General features: G+C 31.2%; 4 protein-coding genes across 8 annotated transcripts in view; 2 read left to right on the top strand and 2 right to left on the bottom strand.

The window, feature by feature from the left end:
• Nucleotides 1–21,605, top strand: part of LOC134840224 (CD63 antigen-like) — a 228,371-nt gene that overhangs the window by 26,673 nt on the left and 180,093 nt on the right. The gene's annotated exons all lie outside the window — the stretch shown is intronic.
• The window catches only part of LOC134840223 (PDZ and LIM domain protein 7-like), a gene marked incomplete in the record, with an annotated part of 361,076 nt that overhangs the window by 249,525 nt on the left and 89,946 nt on the right, over nt 1–21,605 (bottom strand).
• The window catches only part of LOC134840218 (androglobin-like), a 606,395-nt gene that overhangs the window by 551,285 nt on the left and 33,505 nt on the right, over nt 1–21,605 (bottom strand). The gene's annotated exons all lie outside the window — the stretch shown is intronic.
• The window catches only part of LOC134840199 (gamma-aminobutyric acid receptor subunit rho-2-like), a 39,253-nt gene continuing 18,196 nt past the window's right edge, over nt 549–21,605 (top strand). The window contains exons 1-2 of one of the 5 annotated variants that reach the window (XM_063855918.1): nt 13,852–14,162; nt 15,453–15,773. In XM_063855918.1, the coding sequence (XP_063711988.1) occupies nt 15,464–15,773 (310 nt within the window). In that variant the 5' untranslated portion in view covers nt 13,852–14,162; nt 15,453–15,463. Of the gene's footprint in view, nt 851–13,851; nt 14,611–14,933; nt 15,774–21,605 lie in introns of those variants that run through there. The other 4 variants (XM_063855917.1, XM_063855916.1, XM_063855915.1 and 1 more) reach the window with 4 other exon arrangements.

Below are 21,605 nucleotides of genomic sequence, written 5' to 3'. Positions count from 1 at the left end.
TCCAAATCTTTTAAAAACCAATTTAAAGAAAAAATAAGTGTCTTTATATTTACATCATAACCTCAATCGCGTATTTTCTTGACCAGTTGCCGTTTATTTTTCCAAATTTTTCCCACGAGCCTCGCTCCAGTAGACTGATTAGTGATTAATTGTACTACACTTGTGCGAATTGCGGATCATTTTGACGTTAAGTTGATGGAAAATCCTAGAAGGCAGATATTTGCTAGTATCAATTAGCCTTCAAAAAAGGGAGTTGTGGGGCTCTATTTGAGGTATAAAGTCCGTTTTATCTATATGATTTGCGATTTCCAATTAATCGATTTTTTTTTACTCATTTTGGTCAGTTTATTTTTTACTGACGTTTTACTGACGCTTTCCGTTTGCTGTTGGGCTTTATCATTTATAGAAAAAAACTTTCCATCCATTTCTAGATGTAACTATAGCCTCTATGCAGAACTTATTTTAATAATTTATTCAATTTAAAAATCTGTCGTCTAAAAGTCTCTTGCTTTTGAATGGAAACACAATTAACGATAGTCTTTTTTAATTATTAAAACTAAACACAAGCAGTAAAAGTTAACAAAAGTGTCGTTTTTTGAGATATTTTTCATGTTATTGATTTGCATTTTCCTCTCTCCCGTTGCCTTTGGTTACCGACCTCATAAACTTCATATCCCCCTTGATTATGAGAGATCGATCCTGCCCCCCTCTGAGCATGAAGGAGAAAGAAAGGGGGTGCGGGTGCAGCTGAGTCTAAATGTGGTCTCGTTTGGACCAGTAGACACAGTAAACGAACTGATTTCGGCAGAGATCTATTTGAGAAGTTTCTGGAACGACTCCAGGCTCAAAGGTATTTCCGATACATCAACATTTTGTGGCTCTTTTTCCTTGACCCCCCCCCCCCCCCCTGAAAAAATTTTATTTTTTATTGTTCGATTGTTATAAAAATTGACACAGGGACTAATAAGGTTATGACAAACATATTTGGTCTTCATAATTAACCTTGGGGGGGGGGGGGGGAGGGGTTGAAGAGAAGAACCTATTTTTTTACCAAGTCAAAAAAAATTAGCTAGCAAGTGTAATTACACGAACAAGCTGGCAAACGTAGTGTTAAATGGTCTCTGGCCACTTTTTTCAGCCTTACTCAAGAATGACAGAGAATTTTTCCCCTGTTAAAATGTTTTCACTACAAGAACTCGATTCAATTGGGCTCTTTTTCCTTTTCCTCCCACCTCATATAAACATAAACTTCATTCAGTAACGAGGAGTTTTAAAAGATTAGGTATGAAGACCAAAAATGTTTGCCATGACTTAGTTAGTTGGTATGTCAGTTTTCATAACATTCGAACGATGTGAAAAAAATCCCCCCACCTCATACGAGCATCAATTTTTTCGGTTTATTAAGTGATTTTACGAGGTTGGTTATGGAGACCAAATTAGTTTTTCGTGGCCTAATCAGCCTCCATGCCAATTTTTTTGTAACAATCGGATACTGCGATTAACAAATTTACCAGTAAAGTTTTCAGGTGGGGAAGGAAAAAGAGCCGACTACGCATGTCATTTAACAATTGGATTGTTTTGAAATGAAATCATTATAAAGGAAAAAAACTTATACATGCAACGTTTTTTTGGTTACAAACTTTCCATTACAAAAAAGTGAGTCAATTGTTGAAATCACTTTCAGTCTCAGAATTAAAATTTTCTCGGATTTAAAAAATTTGTCTAATTTTTGGTGTGAATTTGTAGAAGTCAAATAGGCAAAATTTTCCAGAGCTGATAAAAAGCACGTTGTTAGAAGCAAAAAAATACCCAGTAATGATGAGCATCTTCTACGCATATTTTACAGTAAAATTTTTTGAAAAACTAATAGCTTTCAGCGAGACTTTCCTTCATGAAAATATGCTGAAACCTGAACCTGCTATCATTTTTTTCAAGTTTTGGAGGTTTGACAGATGGCAGTTTGTCAACTGAGATTTGTGCTATCTTATGCTACGATCATCTATGACTCTCATCGCTCTGGCGAAACTTATTTTAATCCGTCCAAAATTTCCATCAGTCGAAAATCATTCCGAATTGACTTAAGTCATTCTACAGGTTCCAAATAACAGACTTTATTTTTGATTGATTCTCAAAGAATGTTTATTGTTCCGACTTTCGATACGAAAGTAACGAAATATTTGTGCTCGGGGTGGGTTTTTTTTCTTCAGACAAATTTCGGCTACTTAACTAGCCATTTTTGACGGAATTTTTTATATCATTCAAAAGGTATTGTTGTTCTGAGCTCAAATTTGAAAAGATATTTCACCTGTGATCATTTTTCGTAAGGTTATGGGGGTTTAAAGATGGCCATTCTGGCCAATTTGGGACAATTAACGCGCGATATATTTCGCGCTATTAACGCGTAAGCGGAGCGTTAATTCGTCTTAAAATCGTTCCAAATTGGTTGAAAGAAGCTTATTTGCCATAATTGATTTGTTACAAGGAGCGAAATCTATCATGTTGTACTTTATATGGCGTGTGGGGTGATAATTTTTATTAAAAAAACTCAAATCTTAGAAGAAGAAAAAATTTTCATTCTGTTTTATTTCATTTAATTTTTTAATGTAATTACTGCTCCATAAACCTTAAAAGGCAGTCGGAACATTCAGGGCTTCGCCCTGATACCAACAGTCTTGTTGTATTTCCTGGAAGTTTTTATAATTTCAGAGCTATTTTTTTTGCTCGTAGCTGGGGTTTATGAAGTGCGGTGTTATATTCAAAATAAAATTTTTATAGGAAGTTTCTTACCCCTCTGTTAACCTCCCTCAAATTCGGTTACCATAGTTTTTAAAATATACCCGTTCGTTTCTATTTCACGACATCCATTTTTCGATTGATCGGACCATTTTTTTTCACAGCGGCTTCTGGATTTTTTTTCCATAAGTGCTAAAAAGCGCACTCCAGTCTTCTTGAAGCTTCCTTCTTAATTGATCCAGTCTTCCGTCACTCCAGTCTTCCGTCAAAACTTGAATTTGGCCGTATTTTCGGCAACAATTTGAATAGGTTGTTCAGCTTTAACTTGACTGTGATGCGTTAAAAACACTTTTTTTGCTTAGCTATTGTAATATTTTTCAATTCAAGACATTCATTTAGAATCAAACAAGACTGCTTGCATCAAGACGAAGCCCTGAATGTTCCAACTGCCCTTTAATTGGTCTCGGACAATTTTTTAAAATTAAACTTTGGTAAAACTATGATATTTAGGCCGATAATATCAAAAACAAAGTGTTGCATTTTGAGTCGTATATGGTTTGAGCCAAAAACCTGCCTCAGTTCAATTTGGATTGATTTTGAAGTTCGGTTTCCGACATTCTCATGTCAGGTTTCAAAAGTGGCGTGCACACTCGTCTGGTGTCATGCAGATCAGGAGATTAATTCCCTGAGACACCAGAGTTTTGTACAAATGGTCCCAATAGAAAAACTTGAGCGTATAGATTCCTTACTTTCTTCGAAAGTTGGAACATAAAAGAGTTTGCGAGCTTTTGACTGAAATAGAGCGTATAACACTGTAACAAGCGCAACAAAAACGGGTAAATGATTAAAAACCATGTTAGAAACTTTTATTATGCCTCTCAAAGGATGTCTCGCTTAGCGCATAAACTCTGCAGGGTGCATAACTGGCAGAATTACTTGCATAAACTCATCCTTCATTTAGAAGCGCAATCAAACTTAATGTTTTAGATTTATATGTTTTAATTTGAGCTAACAAAGTCTCGAGTTTTTTGTATTCCGCTTTTGATACGAGGCTTAAAAAACATCATATACATCAAATGCTAGAAAAAAGATTGCTTGTATCAGAGCACAGCCCTGAAGTTTCCGACTGCCCTTAAGGAAGCCAAACTTAAAATTTTAATTTACTTTTTTTACATTTTGAACAGTACAAGCTCGGTTTTTGCACTAGGGTTGTTTTGTTTATACAGAAATGCGTAAACTTAATTTGTCATTCCCGGTTATCGGAAATTTCGTCTATATTCATTTGTTTTTGCACAACTAATCATTTGTTCAAAAGTTTTGAAGAAAAAAGGATGCTCGAAAAAATCAACCTTTCTTTGTGAGGCAGTAATTGATAATCTTTACCAAACAATGACGTTAATAAAAAGTGTGTAATATAAAGTGTGAAAAATTAGAGCGTAGAACATACGGGTTTAAATTCTAACCATACTGTAATTCAACGTACTCAATGTACTCCGTACATCAACGCACGTGTAGTTGCATGAAATGAGATAATTAAATAAATTGGTTTCATCAATTTTTTTTGGTTATTGAAGCACATTTCAAAAAAAATTTTGACTTTCGAAGAAACCAGGGCAAAGTATGTTTTTTGTAATTAGGTGTGAATGAATAGAAACAAAGTGACGAAATATATTGAGGTCTCGTGCCTTTTTTGTTTGTTTTTTGTTCACGGAAAATCTTAAAGTTTAATCAAACTCAAATGCAATTTTTTGCAGTGAGGTTTTTGATTTTAACGGTTAGTTCATATTAATTTGCTAAATGAAAGGTAAACTAAGTTGTTTAAATTTGGTTTTTGACGGTTAATTCATATTAATTTGCTAAATGGAAGGTAAACTAAGTTGTTTAAATTTGGTTTTAACGGTCAATTCAAATTAATTTGCTAAATGGAAGGTAAACTAAGTTGTTTAAATTTGGTTTTAATGGTTAATTCATAATAATTTGCTAAATGGAAGGTAAACTAAGTTGTTTAAATTTTGTTTTAACGGTTAATTCATATTAATTTGCTAAATGGAAGGTAAAGTAAGTTGTTTAAATTAGGTTTTAACGGTTATTTCATATTAATTTGCTAAATGGAAGGTAAACTAAGTTGTTTAAATTTGGTTTTAACGGTTAATTCATATTAATTTGCTAAATGGAAGGTAAACTAAGTTGTTTAAATTTGGTTTTAACGGTTATTTCATATTAATTTGCTAAATGGAAGGTAAACTAAGTTGTTTAAACTTAGTTTTAACGGTTAATTCATATTAATTTGCTAAATGGAAGGTAAACTAAGTTGTTTAAATTTGGTTGTAACGGTTACTTCATATTAATTTGCTAAATGGAAGGTAAAATAAGTTGTTTAAATTTGGTTTTAACGGTTAATTCATATCAATTTGCTAAATGGAAGGTAAACTAATTTGTTTAAATTTAGTTTTAACGGTTAATTCATGTTAATTTGCTAAATGGAAGGTAAACTAAGTTGTTTACTTTTGGTTTTAACGGTTAGTTCATATTAATTTGCTAAATGGAAGGTAAACTAAGTTGTTTAAATTTGGTTTTAACGGTTAATTCATATTAATTTGCTACATGGAAGGTAAAATAAGTTGTTTAAATTTGGTTTTAACGGTTAATTCATATTAATTTGCTAAATGGAAAGTAAACTAAGTTGTTTAAATTTGGTTTTAACGGTTATTTCATATTAATTTGCTAAATGAAAGGTAAACTAAGTTGTTTAAAATTGGTTTTAACGGTTAATTCATATTATTTTGCTAAATGGAAGGTAAACTAAGTGGTTTACTTTTGGTTTTAACGGTTAATTCATATTAATTTGCTAAATGGAAGGTAAAATAAGTTGTTTAAATTTGGTTTTAACGGTTAATTCATATCAATTTGCTAAATGGAAGGTAAACTAATTTGTTTAAATTTAATTTTAACGGTTAATTCGTGTTAATTTGCTAAATGGAAGGTAAACTAAGTTGTTTACTTTTGGTTTTAACGGTTAGTTCATATTAATTTGCTAAATGGAAGGTAAACTAAGTTGTTTAAATTTGGTTTTAACGGTTAATTCATATTAATTTGCTACATGGAAGGTAAAATAAGTTGTTTAAATTTGGTTTTAACGGTTAATTCATATTAATTTGCTAAATGGAAAGTAAACTAAGTTGTTTAAATTTGGTTTTAACGGTTATTTCATATTAATTTGCTAAATGAAAGGTAAACTAAGTTGTTTAAATTTGGTTTTAACGGTTAATTCATATTATTTTGCTAAATGGAAGTAAACTAAGTTGTTTACTTTTGGTTTTAACGGTTAATTCATATTAATTTGCTAAATGGAAGGTAAAATAAGTTGTTTAAATTTGGTTTTAACGGTTAATTCATATTAATTTGCTAAATGGAAAGTAAACTATGTTGTTTAAATTTGGTTTCAACGGTTAATTCATGTTAATTTGCTAAATGGAAGTTAAACTAAGTTGTTTAATTTTGGTTTTAACGGTTAATTCAAATTAATTTGCTAAATGGAAAGTAAACTAAGTTGTTTAAATTTGGTTTTAACGGTTAATTCATATTAATTTGCTAAGTGGAAGGTTAACTACGTTGTTTAAATTTGGTTTTAACGGTTAATTCATATTACTTTGCTAAATGGAAGGTAAACTAAGTTGTTTAAATTTTGTTTTAACGGTCAATTCATATTAATTTGCTAAATGGAAGGTAAACCAAGTTGTTTAAATTTGGTTTTAATGGTTAATTCATATTAATTTGCTAAATGGAAGGTAAAATAATTTGTTAAATTTTTGTTTTAACGGTTAATTCATATTAATTTGCTAAAAGGAAGGTAAACTAAGTTGTTTAAATTTGGTTTTAATGGTTATTTCATATTAATTTGCTAAATGGAAGGTAAACTAAGTTGTTTAAATTTGGTTTTAACGGTTAGTTCATATTAGTTTGATAAATGGAAGTTAAACTAAATTGTTTAAATTTGGTTTCAACGGTTAATTCATGTTAAGTTGCTAAATGGAAGGTAAACTAAGTTGTTTAATTTTGGTTTTAACGGTTAATTCATATTAATTTGCTAAATGGAAAGTAAACTAAGTTGTTTAAATTTGGTTTTAACGGTTAGTTCATATTAGTTTGATAAATGGAAGTTAAACTAAGTTGTTTAAATTTGGTTTTAATGGTTATTTCATATTAATTTGCTAAATGGAAGGTAAACTAAGTTGTTTAAATTTGGTTTTAACGGTTAGTTCATATTAGTTTGATAAATGGAAGTTAAACTAAATTGTTTAAATTTGGTTTCAACGGTTAATTCATGTTAAGTTGCTAAATGGAAGGTAAACTAAGTTGTTTAATTTTGGTTTTAACGGTTAATTCATATTAATTTGCTAAATGGAAAGTAAACTAAGTTGTTTAAATTTGGTTTTAACGGTTAATTCATATTAATTTGCTAAATGGAAGGTAAACTAAGTTGTTTAAATTTGGTTTTATTGGTTAATTCATATTAATTTGCTAAATGGAAGGTAAACTAAGTTGTTTAAATTTGGTTTTAACGGTTATTTCATATTAATTTGCTAAATGAAAGGTAAACTAAGTTGTTTAAATTTGGTTTTAACGGTTAATTCATATTATTTTGCTAAATGGAAGGTAAACTAAGTTGTTTACTTTTGGTTTTAACGGTTAATTCATATTAATTTGCTAAATGGAAGGTAAAATAAGTTGTTTAAATTTGGTTTTAACGGTTAATTCATATCAATTTGCTAAATGGAAGGTAAACGAATTTGTTTAAATTTAGTTTTAACGGTTAATTCATGTTAATTTGCTAAATGGAAGGTAAACTAAGTTGTTTACTTTTGGTTTTAACGGTTAGTTCATATTAATTTGCTAAATGGAAGGTAAACTAAGTTGTTTAAATTTGGTTTTAACGGTTAATTCATATTAATTTGCTACATGGAAGGTAAAATAAGTTGTTTAAATTTGGTTTTAACGGTTAATTCATATTAATTTGCTAAATGGAAAGTAAACTAAGTTGTTTAAATTTGGTTTTAACGGTTATTTCATATTAATTTGCTAAATGAAAGGTAAACTAAGTTGTTTAAATTTGGTTTTAACGGTTAATTCATATTATTTTGCTAAATGGAAGGTAAACTAAGTTGTTTACTTTTGGTTTTAACGGTTAATTCATATTAATTTGCTAAATGGAAGGTAAAATAAGTTGTTTAAATTTGGTTTTAACGGTTAATTCATATTAATTTGCTAAATGGAAAGTAAACTAAGTTGTTTAAATTTGGTTTCAACGGTTAATTCATGTTAATTTGCTAAATGGAAGTTAAACTAAGTTGTTTAATTTTGGTTTTAACGGTTAATTCAAATTAATTTGCTAAATGGAAAGTAAACTAAGTTGTTTAAATTTGGTTTTAACGGTTAATTCATATTAATTTGCTAAGTGGAAGGTTAACTACGTTGTTTAAATTTGGTTTTAACGGTTAATTCATATTAATTTGCTAAATGGAAGGTAAACTAAGTTGTTTAAATTTTGTTTTAACGGTCAATTCATATTAATTTGCTAAATGGAAGGTAAACCAAGTTGTTTAAATTTGGTTTTAATGGTTAATTCATATTAATTTGCTAAATGGAAGGTAAAATAATTTGTTAAATTTTTGTTTTAACGGTTAATTCAGATTAATTTGCTAAATGGAAGGTAAACTAAGTTGTTTAAATTTAGTTTTAACGGTTAATTCATATTAATTTGCTAAATGGAAGGTAAACTAAGTTGTTTAAATTTGGTTTTAATGGTTATTTCATATTAATTTGCTAAATGGAAGGTAAACTAAGTTGTTTAAATTTGGTTTTAACGGATAATTCATATTAATTTGCTAAATGGAAGGTAAACTAAGTTGTTTAAATTTGGTTGTAACGGTTAATTCATATTAATTTGATAAATGGAAGTTAAACAAAATTGTTTAAATTTGGTTTCAACGGTTAATTCATGTTAAGTTGCTAAATGGAAGGTAAACTAAGTTGTTTAATTTTGGTTTTAACGGTTAATTCATATTAATTTGCTAAATGGAAAGTAAACTAAGTTGTTTAAATTTGGTTTTAACGGTTAATTCATATTAATTTGCTAAATGGAAGGTAAACTAAGTTGTTTAAATTTGGTTTTATTGGTTAATTCATATTAATTTGCTAAATGGAAGGTAAACTAAGTTGTTTAAATTTGATTTTAACGGTCAATTCATATTAATTTGCTAAATGGAAGGTAAACTAAGTTGTTTAAATTTGGTTTTAATGGTTAATTCATATTAATTTGCTAAATGGAAGGTAAACTAAGTTGTTTAAATTTTGTTTTAACGGTTAATTCATATTAATTTGCTAAATGGAAGGTAAACTAAGTTGTTTAAATTTGGTTTTAACGGTTACTTCATATTAATTTGCTAAATGGAAGGTAAACTAAGTTGTTTAAATTTGGTTTTAACGGTTATTTCATATTAATTTGCTAAATGGAAGGTAAACTAAGTTGTTTAAATTTGGTTGTAACGGTTACTTCATATTAATTTGCTAAATGGAAGGTAAACTAAGTTGTTTAAATTTGGTTTTAACGGTTAATTCATATCAATTTGCTAAATGGAAGGTAAACTTATTTGTTTAAATTTGGTTTTAACGGTTAATTCATGTTAATTTGCTAAATGGAAGGTAAACTAAGTTGTTTAATTTTGATTTTAACGGTTAATTCATAATAATTTGCTAAATGGAAGGTAAACTAAGTTGTTTAAATTTGGTTTTAAAGGTTAATTCATATTAATTTGCTAAATGAAAGGTAAACTAAGTTCTTTAAATTTGGTTTTAACGGTTAATTCATATCAATTTGCTAAATGGAAGGTAAACTATGTTGTTTAATTTGGTTTTAACGGTTAATTCATTTTAATTTGCTAAATGAAAGGTAAACTAAGTTGTTTAAATTTGGTTTTAATGGTTAATTCATATTAATTTGCTAAATGGAAGGTAAACTAAGTTGTTTAAATTTGGTTTTAACGGTTACTTCATATTAATTTGCTAAATGGAAGGTAAACTAAGTTGTTTAAATTTGGTTTTAACGGTTATTTCATATTAATTTGCTAAATAGAAGGTAAACTAAGTTGTTTAAATTTGGTTGTAACGGTTACTTCATATTAGTTTGCTAAATGGAAGGTAAACTAAGTTGTTTAAATTTGGTTTTAACGGTTAATTCATATCAATTTGCTAAATGGAAGGTAAACTAATTTGTTTAAATTTGGTTTTAACGGTTAATTCATGTTAATTTGCTAAATGGAAGGTAAACTAAGTTGTTTAATTTTGGTTTTAACGGTTAATTCATAATAATTTGCTAAATGGAAGGTAAACTAAGTTGTTTAAATTTGGTTTAAACGGTTAATTCATATTAATTTGCTAAATGGAAGGTAAACTAAGTTGTTTAAATTTGTTTTTAACGGTTTTTTCATATTAATTTGCTAAATGGAAGGTAATCTAAGTTGTTTAAATTTGGTTTAACGGTTAATTCATATTAGTTTGCTAAATGGAAGGTAAATTAAGTTGTTTAAATTTAGTTTTAATGGTTAATTCATATTAATTTGCTAAATGGAAGTTAAACTAAATTGTTTAAATTTGGTTTCAACGGTTAATTCATGTTAATTTGCTAAATGGAAGGTAAACTAAGTTGTTTAATTTTGGTTTGAACGGTTAATTCATATTAATTTGCTAAATGGAAAGTAAACTAAGTTGTTTAAATTTGGTTTTAACGGTTAATTCAAATTAATTTGCTAAATGAAAGGTAAACTAAGTTGTTTAAATTTGGTTTTAATGGTTAATTCATATCAATTTGCTAAATGGAAGGTAAACTAATTCGTTTAAATTTGGTTTTAACGGTTAATTCATGTTAATTTGCTAAATGGAAGGTAAACTAAGTTGTTTAAATTTGGTTTTAACGGTTAATTCATATCAATTTGCTAAATGGAAGGTAAACTAATTTGTTTAAATTTGGTTTTAACGGTTAATTCATGTTAATTTGCTAAATGGAAGGTAAACTAAGTTGTTTAATTTTGGTTTTAACGGTTAATTCATAATAATTTGCTAAATGGAAGGTAAACTAAGTTGTTTAAATTTGGTTTAAACGGTTAATTCATATTAATTTGCTAAATGGAAGGTAAACTAAGTTGTTTAAATTTGTTTTTAACGGTTTTTTCATATTAATTTGCTAAATGGAAGGTAATCTAAGTTGTTTAAATTTGGTTTAACGGTTAATTCATATTAGTTTGCTAAATGGAAGGTAAATTAAGTTGTTTAAATTTAGTTTTAATGGTTAATTCATATTAATTTGCTAAATGGAAGTTAAACTAAATTGTTTAAATTTGGTTTCAACGGTTAATTCATGTTAATTTGCTAAATGGAAGGTAAACTAAGTTGTTTAATTTTGGTTTGAACGGTTAATTCATATTAATTTGCTAAATGGAAAGTAAACTAAGTTGTTTAAATTTGGTTTTAACGGTTAATTCAAATTAATTTGCTAAATGAAAGGTAAACTAAGTTGTTTAAATTTGGTTTTAATGGTTAATTCATATCAATTTGCTAAATGGAAGGTAAACTAATTCGTTTAAATTTGGTTTTAAAGGTTAATTCATGTTAATTTGCTAAATGGAAGGTAAACTAAGTTGTTTAATTTTGGTTTTAACGGTTAATTCATAATAATTTGCTAAATGGAAGGTAAACTAAGTTGTTTAAATTTGGTTTAAACGGTTAATTCATATTAATTTGCTAAATGGAAGGTAAACTAAGTTGTTTAAATTTGTTTTTAACGGTTTTTTCATAATAATTTGCTAAATGGAAGGTAATCTAAGTTGTTTAAATTTGGTTTAACGGTTAATTCATATTAGTTTGCTAAATGGAAGGTAAATTAAGTTGTTTAAATTTAGTTTTAATGGTTAATTCATATTAATTTGCTAAATGGAAGTTAAACTAAATTGTTTAAATTTGGTTTCAACGGTTAATTCATGTTAATTTGCTAAATGGAAGGTAAACTAAGTTGTTTAATTTTGGTTTGAACGGTTAATTCATATTAATTTGCTAAATGGAAAGTAAACTAAGTTGTTTAAATTTGGTTTTAACGGTTAATTCATATTAATTTGCTAAATGAAAGGTAAACTAAGTTGTTTAAATTTGGTTTTAATGGTTAATTCATATCAATTTGCTAAATGGAAGGTAAACTAATTTGTTTAAATTTGGTTTTAACGGTTAATTCATGGTTTTTTGCTAAATGGAAGGTGAACTAAGTTGTTTAATTTTGGTTTTAACGGTTAATTCAAACTAATTTGCTAAATGGAAGGTAAACTAAGTTGTTTAAATTTGGTTTTGACGGTTAAATCATATTAATTTGCTAAATGGAAGGTAAACTAAGTTGTTTAAATTTGGTTTTAACGGTTAATTCATATTAGTTTGCTAAATGGAAAGTAAACTAAGTTGTTTAAATTTGGTTTTAACGGTTAATTCATATTAATTTGCCAAATGAAAGGTAAACTAAGTTGTTTAAATTTGGTTTTAACGGTTAATTCATATTAATTTTCTAAATGGAAGGTAATCTAAGTTGTTTAAATTTGGTTTTAACGGTTAATTCATATTAATTTGCTAAATAGAAGGTAAATTAAGTTGTTTAAATTTAGTTTTAACGGCGAATTCATATTAATTTGCTAAATGGAAGGTAAACTAAATTGTTTAAATTTGTTTTCAACGGTCAATTCATATTATTAACTGTATGGAAGGTAAACTAAGTTGTTTAAATTTGGTTTTAACGGTTAATTCATATTAATTTGCTAAATGGAAGGTAAACTAAGTTGTTTAAATTTGGTTTTAACGGTTAATTCATATTAATTTGCTAAATGGAAGGTAAACTAAGTTGTTTAAATTTGGTTTCAACGGTTAATTCATATTAATTTGCTAAATGGAAGGTAAACTAAGTTGTTTAAATTTGGTTTTAAAGGTTAATTCATATTACTTTGCTAAATGAAAGGTAAACTAAGTTCTTTAAATTTGGTTTTAACGGTTAATTCATATCAATTTGCTAAATGGAAGGTAAACTATGTTGTTTAAATTTGGTTTTAACGGTTAATTCTTATTAATTTGCTAAATGGAAGGTAAACTAAGTTGTTTAAATTTGGTTTTAACGGTTAATTCATATTAATTTGCTAAATGGAAGGTAAACTAAGTTGTTTAAATTTGGTTTTAACGGTTAATTCATATTAATTTGCTAAATGAAAGGTAAACTAAGTTGTTTAAATTTGGTTTTAACGGTTAATTCATATTAATTTGCTAAATGGAAGGTAAACTAAGTGGTAAATAGATTTAGTTTTATGAAACAGTTGTCAACCATTAAAGGTTTTTGAAATTGAAAAAGCTGTAGCCTTAAAACAATGAATTTTAGTCAGAATTCCATAAATGAAAAATTTATGACTTCCAAGGAAAGCAACGCATTCAAAAAACCAAAAAAATAACGATATTCTTCTGGCTCCTTCGTGTTCATTAACACTTTTCCTACGTTTTGTTGAACATTTTGGTTTTTTGTTTCCTAGACAAAGATCGACTCTCTTAATGACTTTTTTTTTGAATGACAGTTAATGAAGGGAAATTTTTTTTATTAATTGAGTGAGTCAATGCCTGTTTATTGAAATGGAAATAATTTTTAGCTGCAGCCATTTGATGTGAGGTAGATATTTGAAATAATTTCAAAAAGTTGAAATGAAAAAAAAACATTTTATTGGTATGTAGAATCATTAAACTTATTCAAACCCTGCCCAATTGAAGCAGAATGGGGCATGTTAGTTGATCAGAGTTGCCCTGATCTAAACAGTCTAGTTCCGCTTCGCTGGAGTGATGAATTCTATTTTTATAGTATAAGCTCGATGTAATTTGATTGAGACAGATTAGGGTAAGTGGTTTTTCTTTTTTTTTTATATGCTCAAGGGTCTGAAAGATGTTCTATTATGTTCTATTATTCTAGTGGCGCTCAATAAAAAGATATTAATCTCCTTATCTTGATACTTAGAATACATTACCATTTTAAGTAGCAGTAAGCCCGTTTAAATCTGTTTTTAAAGAAAAACTATTTATGCATAATTCAATAATTCAGCCCACTTTGCTGCGTTTTTTGTTCTCGATTCGAATCTGTATTTAATTCATTCTTAATCTTTTCGATTCGATCTCTTGACACGCTTGAATTTGACAGGTTTCCTAGACGCCTCTCTGAATTGATAGATTGCATGTCGCGTAATTTCCCGTCGGCTTTTTAAAAATCAATTCTATTTCCTGATTGTTCAGAGCTCGCTCGATTCTTTGCAAATAAAAAATTAGGTCGGAATATGACCAACTCCACCTGAGTAATTTGAAGCACAATCAGTGTGATATATAATCTCGTAAAACTGTTCAACCTTTAAAGCAGCTGCCCTTCCGGATAATTTGTGGATAAATTTGAGTTATATTTATCATAACTACGATCAAACTACCATAAACTTGACTCTAATTTTGGGACGTATGGGCTACATTAGCAAAATAAAGCTCTCATGCGTCCGTTATTTGGTCTATTTCCATAATTCGAATGTAAAGCCCTAAGGTTATTTAGCATTTTGGTGAAACAAACAGTTTTACAGTTTTTCTAGGTCACAAATGTGGTAACAAAAATAAAAATAGCACCAAATTTTGATTCTTTTACTTACAATACCAGCCGAAGTTTGCAGTCAACTACCCTATTTACTTTGCCATTCAACAGAAGAGTCGACATTTGACAAATAATTACAAAGCAGGTCAACTCTCAAATGGGTCTAAACTGCCTGATATAAAATAAACAGGGTTTAGGAAATTAGACGAAAAGCAAATTAGACGATCAAAAATAACGGAGTTTAGACCATAACTGCGTGCAAATTGCGTGAAATCTGTAAACATACTAAATTAAATTTATGCATTTCAAAGTTTAGTTTACTTTTCCGATTAAGTGTTTTAAAATTAATTTAAAATCATAATTCAGTTCTTTCATCATATACTCTTTTTATTTTCGTCTAACTTCATTCAAAACAAAAAACTTGTTAATCCAGTTCTTTTTGTCTAAGTTTACAACAAGTTATCGTCTAATTTCAGTTTTTACGGTCGTCCAATTAGCTTGTCTATTTTCCTAGGCTCCAAAACAAACTTACATATCTAATTTTTGGATCTAAAAGAAGTTTCCCTATTTTTACACTTGCCAGCTTCCGAGCGTAAAGTTTTAGTACCAACCTTTTTTTATTTCATTTTCCAGCCTAACTCGCAAATAAAAGTATCCATTAAAAATGTTCACTTATTTGGTGGCTTTTTGCTTTGATCACGATCTGTAGCATTGGAAATTTCGTAGCATCTGTTATCTGTTTTATTTGTGGCTAGTGTTTATGGTTGATTAAGCGTTTGTGGCTGAGTGCGTGAGACTCATAATTTCTTGGTCGAAGATCGGATGCGAGGTCCGAGACGCAGCTGAATTTTTTCGGGGCTTATAGTAATTCGGGGCTTTTTTCTACTTTTTCTTGTCGCACTTTAAAGAGCTGTTTTTCTCTGTTGTCGCTAGTGTTTCCGAAGCACTGCTTCGCCTCTATGTAAAAATTGTTAATAGGGACCATTTGGATTTTGCTCATTCTCTTTAATTTGCTCTATTTTACCATACTCAGATTCTTTCAACATGAGCTTTTTACCTTTTCGCTTTGCCGAAAGATCATTTTCTCTCCTCGGAACTTTCAAACGAGTCTCGTTTCTTCCGATTATTATTTGTCTTCTCGCTCTCGATTTTCCCTTGTCTCTTCCCGAATCTGCCGCCCCTTTTATGCCGGCGGCCTATGAGAAGAGCATTCGTCCCGGATTTTTCCAGGATGTGCCAACGGAGGTTAAGCTGGAGTTGGTTTTGGTGTCCTTTGGCCCCGTAGACAATAAGCGCATGACTGTTTCAAGTGAACTATATGGTCGTTGTCGATGGAAAGACGAGAGACTCACAGGTGAGAATATTGTTTGGATTTTAATGATTCGAAAAATATTAAATATATAATCAGGGGCGGATTTAGAAGGAGGGGGCGGACACCTCTCCCCCCCCCCCCCTCCCCCCTCAAAATTAGTATATATTGGCGCCCAAGGCGCCCTTAGAAAATGTTTAGAAGTCCGTCACCAAATACCAAACATGGATATCTCAAAAAAGTACATAAGGGGGAGCCTTTTGGCCGGCAGGGGGTTGAATCCCTGAGAAGAAGGCGTCCACTCACCCCCCCCCCCCCCCCCCTAAATCCGCCCCTGTTTCCAAGAGTTATCAAAAAGGCATTTTTTGGTATTAAAAGGGTGGAATTGATGCGTAGAGATTCGAGAAATTGCCCTTACTACCCGATATTCACACCTCTGCAAATCCACTGTCACTAGAAGAGAGAGAAAGAGGGGAAGGTGTCCCCAGAGGTGGAACCGGGCCTGAATTTGAGGCCCGGGTCCAGTCGGCCCGGTGCGAAACAAAAATTTTTAGACCGGGCCCGTCCCGGGCCCATTTTTAACAAAAACGCGAATTTCTAACAAAAAGGGTGAAGTGAAGTGTGAAAAGTGTTAGCGGAAGTGTGAAAGATGTAAACTCTTTTGAAAGTCAGGTCCGGGCCCGGCACAGCCCGGTTGCTGATCCTAAAACTGCGGCCTGAGCACGGCCCGGGCCCGGTTCCAACTCTGGGTGTCCCCGTTAACAGACATGGCCAAAATTATGTGCTATAAACCAATAGATGCTCTTTTTCAAGAACAATGTCAAGAACACTTCCACACACTTGTAACATCCCAGAATATCTTATTTAGTCCTGTCTTTTCAAGAGTCAGCTATAATCAGATAGATTTTTTCTATCTGCTTTGTTCAGTTTCTTAGTTCGCCAGTCGCTTACAATATTTTAATGAAAGTTCATTCAAGTTTTCTCATGCAGTCCTATTCTAAAGGTAAAAAAAACCAACAAAAGCTATAACTATCGGGGAAAGTCTTGATAATAACTGCTGAGGTGCTTGACTTTGTTGTCCTCCCGAAACCATTAGCCGACCGGTCTGGTAAAGCAACGAAGGCACGAAAGCGTCAAACATCCTTGCTTCCTCAAATTGATCAAAAAACTCTTCTTCACTCCGTGAGTAGTCTACGCCGTTAAAGTAGTTAAGTAAATCTTCAGGTAAGTTATCACAAACAGTTATTCCCTCGTTTTTAGGCTGATAAATAGTGAAGTTTTCCACAATTGTCAGGTTTTCTGGTTGGGTCCAATAACATTTTTGCATGGGTTTTGAAGTTGGACTTCGTGAAAAACAAAGTCCCGGTACGTTATCTTTTACCCGGTGCAAGCCATATTCATGCATAAAGCATAATTCACAAATATTCTCATCTGAAATCAGCTCACATTCTCCTAGCAAGAAAAAATCGGCATCCTGCTTTTGTAATTTAAACTTACTTTGAATAAATTCTGCTTTGAAAACACCTTCACTGTGCAATGTTCCGTATTCTAGTCTGCTAAAAGAGCGTCCCAGTTTGATTGATGTAATTTTTCTCGCATTGAAAAAAGTCTCCTTTGGTAGGTATAATGGTCCACTTCGAAAATCAACATAATTTGAATGATTCTGTGACGGAGCATTTTTTGGCTGAATTATTCTCGGGTAATAATAGTCGACGCCCCATGAAAATGAAGTATTGCTGCTACCCGTAGAAACAATATGGGTCAAATTGTCCCCAATAATCTTGGTGTTTTGAATCAGAAAATTAGAAGCGTTAATGTTTCCGGTATAGTGGATGGGGTTGGCTAAAATAACCGAAACATCGTGAAGATCATTCAAGGTTAGACTCGATACCTCTTTGAACCCTCGCAAGTCCAGAACTGCTTGACCGGCTTTGGAAAATGAGTTGCGCACAATAAGTCCTTGTAAGCGAGGAAAGAACCTGCTTCTAGTCAAAGTTTCGACATCTGCGGGAAGAAGGAATGGCATTCGACTGATGACAATCCTGTGGGGCTGACAGTTTCCAATTTGGTCAAAAGCCCGAAAAAGGTTTTGCAATCCATCAAACTTTAGATTATATAACAGCACAGTTACGTAATCGGGTTGTATTCCTTCCAGCGTGAAAGTGCAGCTGATTTCAAACGCGGGCGAAATTTTTGTAGCGAGTAAACTTTTCATCGATATAAATACTACATTTTTCATCCCCGTGTACGAATGGCACCGTAAAACAGTGTTTCCATCGCACTCACATCTTGATTTCACGCCCAAATTTGTCTTACATAAATTGTCGGAGAAATTCAAGGTTGTTTTGAGTAGAATTGAGCATAGTGATAAATGAAGAAAAACTTCTCTTTGTTCCATTCAATATGTACAATTCTTTGTTTTTTTTTGCAGTTTCAAATTCAGTTCGAAAATATTTGACTTATAGATAACGGTCAAAGTAGAAAAAAAGTTGCAGTGCAAATACGATTACGATAAATTAAACTTATCTGTGCTTTGTTTTCATCAGCTCTTATGCTTTTCAACTAATCTGTTTGCTGTGATGCATTAAAAAAAATGAGCGCATAATTTTTCTCGACTGCGAACTGCAATTTATTTCCTCGGATAAAACGAGCACTTCTAAAAACTACTTGCTATCATAAGGCAATCTTGCGACCATCCATTATAAAACAATTATCAATAAAATGAAAAACAAATCAGCTCTTTTCCAGTGAACAGCCACCTCAAAAAATTCTGATACTTGACTGCATCCCTCGGTGCAAAGCCTCATCAGTTGTAAGCTCATCATTTGTAGTAGAAGGACAACAGCTATATATTGCATCGAGAACTTTTGTTTAAAAAAATGAGACACGCTGTGTCGAGATGTAATTAAGTTTCGAAATGAAATATGAGCTGTAATGCTTAGCTGGTATAAAACACATTTGAAAAAACTTTCACGCCAACACATGATTTTTATTTAATAAGTAGCTTTCTTCGGTGGCGTCCCTCGTGATGAAGAGACCGAATGTTGGAAATTTATTTTCACAGCCTATCAGAGTTGAGTTTTCAAAATTGTTAGAGAAGTCGCAGAAACCTCTAAGAAAACGAATAAATCCAGGCCATTAAACCTAATTTTGACCAATAAAAAAATAAGCAGAGACAAGCAGTTTTCAAATATTGCGAAAGCGTAAATTAGAAAAAAAACGATTCGAAAAAACATGAAAAATTTAACAAAATTTTTTGCTTAGCGCACAATTTGTACAGCAAAACCTTGCTGTACCGTTTTATTTAAGTTTCTGTTATTAAAGACTTCGGTTATGTGCAAAAGTCGGTTAGCCAATTGGAATGTCTACTGCTTCTGATTGCTTGAAAACTTTCAATGATACGGTCTTTCCATCTTGAGTTTTGTTTGATTGTTCTAGAAGAGATAATGCACTACTGTTTTAAATTTTGCACTAGTGCTTCAAATAATGCTCCAGTTTTTTGTGTGTTTCTTTAGTTTTTCAAATATTATGCACGCGTGGGTTTTATCATATCTTAGGTCAATCTTACGACCATTCGATACAACCCAGTTTTTAGTAAAATGAAATCGAAGCACATCAGCTTTCCAAGTGGCTCTTTTCCAGGGATCTTGTTAACAATGCCCCCTATTGCAACAGGAGGGAGATGCGTCGCAGGGTACCAAATTCGTATATGCTTAACTGTTCTTTCTTTAGAGGGGGGGATTCGTTACAAGAAATTTGAAGTGGTGAACAAATTGACAACTCTGAACAGATTTGTTCTTCATACTTTACAGCGTAACATCACACATTTAGCCGTTATAACAAGTAAACAAACAGAAAACTCGGTATTTTGAAAGTGGGCTGGAAAAGAGCCCGCCCCCTTTATAAATATGGTACAAGACTCGTCGAAACAGTGTAAAACCCTGATTCTTTCGAAGTTCCATTAAAAGGTGGCAAGTATTGTTTTGTTGAAAATTCAAATCAAACTTTTACCTAACATCTTTTTTCCCACACTTGTTTTCCCCTGCACCTATAAAGTACAAAATTATAAATTTCGAGGCCAATAGACGGTTTGAGGTTCGGGTTCTCGTTCGGGCTTGCGGTTTTTCTTGAAAAAGTAATACATTTTTGCGCTGAAGCGTTATTATAAGTCATCAAGTTAACAGCATCAACAATATCGCTCTGCAACGAGAAAATTGAAACTGCTGATTGTTAATTGAACAAAACTTTTTATTTTTCAGTTTTTCAAATTGAAAAGATTTTTTGAATGAAAGTTCCGAGCTTCATGAAAAATTTCGTGGCCGGCCTCACGTAAAAACAAAAATTGGTTGAAAACGGGATTACCCATTAAGCCCGGGTTGTGGTACACGCGGCAAGTTGACATTTAACTGAATTCGACAACTGGCAGTATTTAGAGAAAACGACTGTTCGTAGAGTTCGAGTTTTTGCACCGGTCGAAAATTAGTGGCTTAACCTCTCGGCCAAAAATTCATAAAGATGTGCAGAAGTTTCATTGAGCGTTTTCGAGCCCCCTCATATAGGTCGTCATGATTTTTTGTTCTTCTTTGGGAAACGGCGGTCTTAAAGTTTGTTCAACATCAAACCTGATTTTTCGATGTTTGGTTCTTGACTGGAATGAGTTCATTTCAATTGTTAAAAGGAAGGTTGAAAGTTTTTCTAAATGAAAAAACATGCAAAATGGGCCATCGTGTTTTGGAAGCTGTTTCATGTTTATTTTTAGTTTTGAAAATTATCAATTGGTCTAAGTGGATCTAACTGACAATTAACTCTCTCCCATGTCAAGAAAAGTGAGTTTACTCTTCAGCTGATTAAATATAATTGAGAAAATTTTCAACCCCAATCAGAATGAAGTAAAACTCTCAAACGCTTAAAAATTTAAGGATACAGCTGTTACGTTTAGCAAATAAAAATGAGCTTCAAGCTAAAAAAAAAACTGCCTGCTAACAAAAAATTTTCAATTACAAGGAATGATTTTTTTAGTTTTTAGTGGAAGGCGGTCAAAAAGTAGACAGGTCATAAATTGGTTACGCCATAAACCAATCAGAATCAATGCAATAAAAAAAACGTACGAAAAAAAGTTTATTTATTATTCTTGCGTACGCTCGTTCTTTTATCTCGATTCTGAATAATTTAGGACGTGTCTACTTTATGACTTGTCAAATTTTTGCTTCTTAACCTTCTTTAGTAGGTACCCTGGGGTTAAATGTTAAGTGCACGCGTCAGAACAATACTAGTGCTAAAATATTTTTTGTAGTGTTCAACATGTAACAATAACTCAGTTTTATAATTTGGACATGTTAGGAACCAGAAAACGCCTTTCGAAAAAAAATACGGGTTGCCTAAAAAAATGGATTAAAATTATTCATCCTAAGTGACTTTTTACATTTTTTTAGATATCTTTTTAAATTTTAAACAGAAAATGAAACGATTTGCCTGTTAAATGTTGCTCTAATCTGAGTGTTCAGTCTTTCAAAGTTTCACAAGCGACATTCAGCTATCCGTTTTTTAATTAGTTTGGGCACAATTTTGTTGCCGCAGCGTTGAAGCAAAATGGTTTGAAAATTAGTCGAAGCTCTGATTTTCCCTATTCTTTAATTAGAAAAAATTGAAGATTAAAAAAATTTATTTTGAAATTTTTTGAACCCCCAGATTAGTTAACCCCCCCAAAAAATTATGAGCATTAATTATCCAAAATCAGGAAAACAAAAGTTTTTAAAGAATATAAATATACAAAACTCGTCAAAATGGCCAATTTGAAATTCCAATTTTTTTTCGACGAAATCCCACTAGCGACACAAGAACAACAATGAAATGCGGCAGTCTGGAAATGTGACCTAG

The sequence above is a fragment of the Symsagittifera roscoffensis genome, chromosome 2, assembly GCF_963678635.1.
Source record: "Symsagittifera roscoffensis chromosome 2, txSymRosc1.1, whole genome shotgun sequence".
Lineage (NCBI taxonomy): Eukaryota > Metazoa > Xenacoelomorpha > Acoela > Convolutidae > Symsagittifera > Symsagittifera roscoffensis.
The sequence above is the reverse complement of the archived record's forward strand: the minus strand, read 5'-3'. Positions and strand labels throughout refer to the sequence as shown.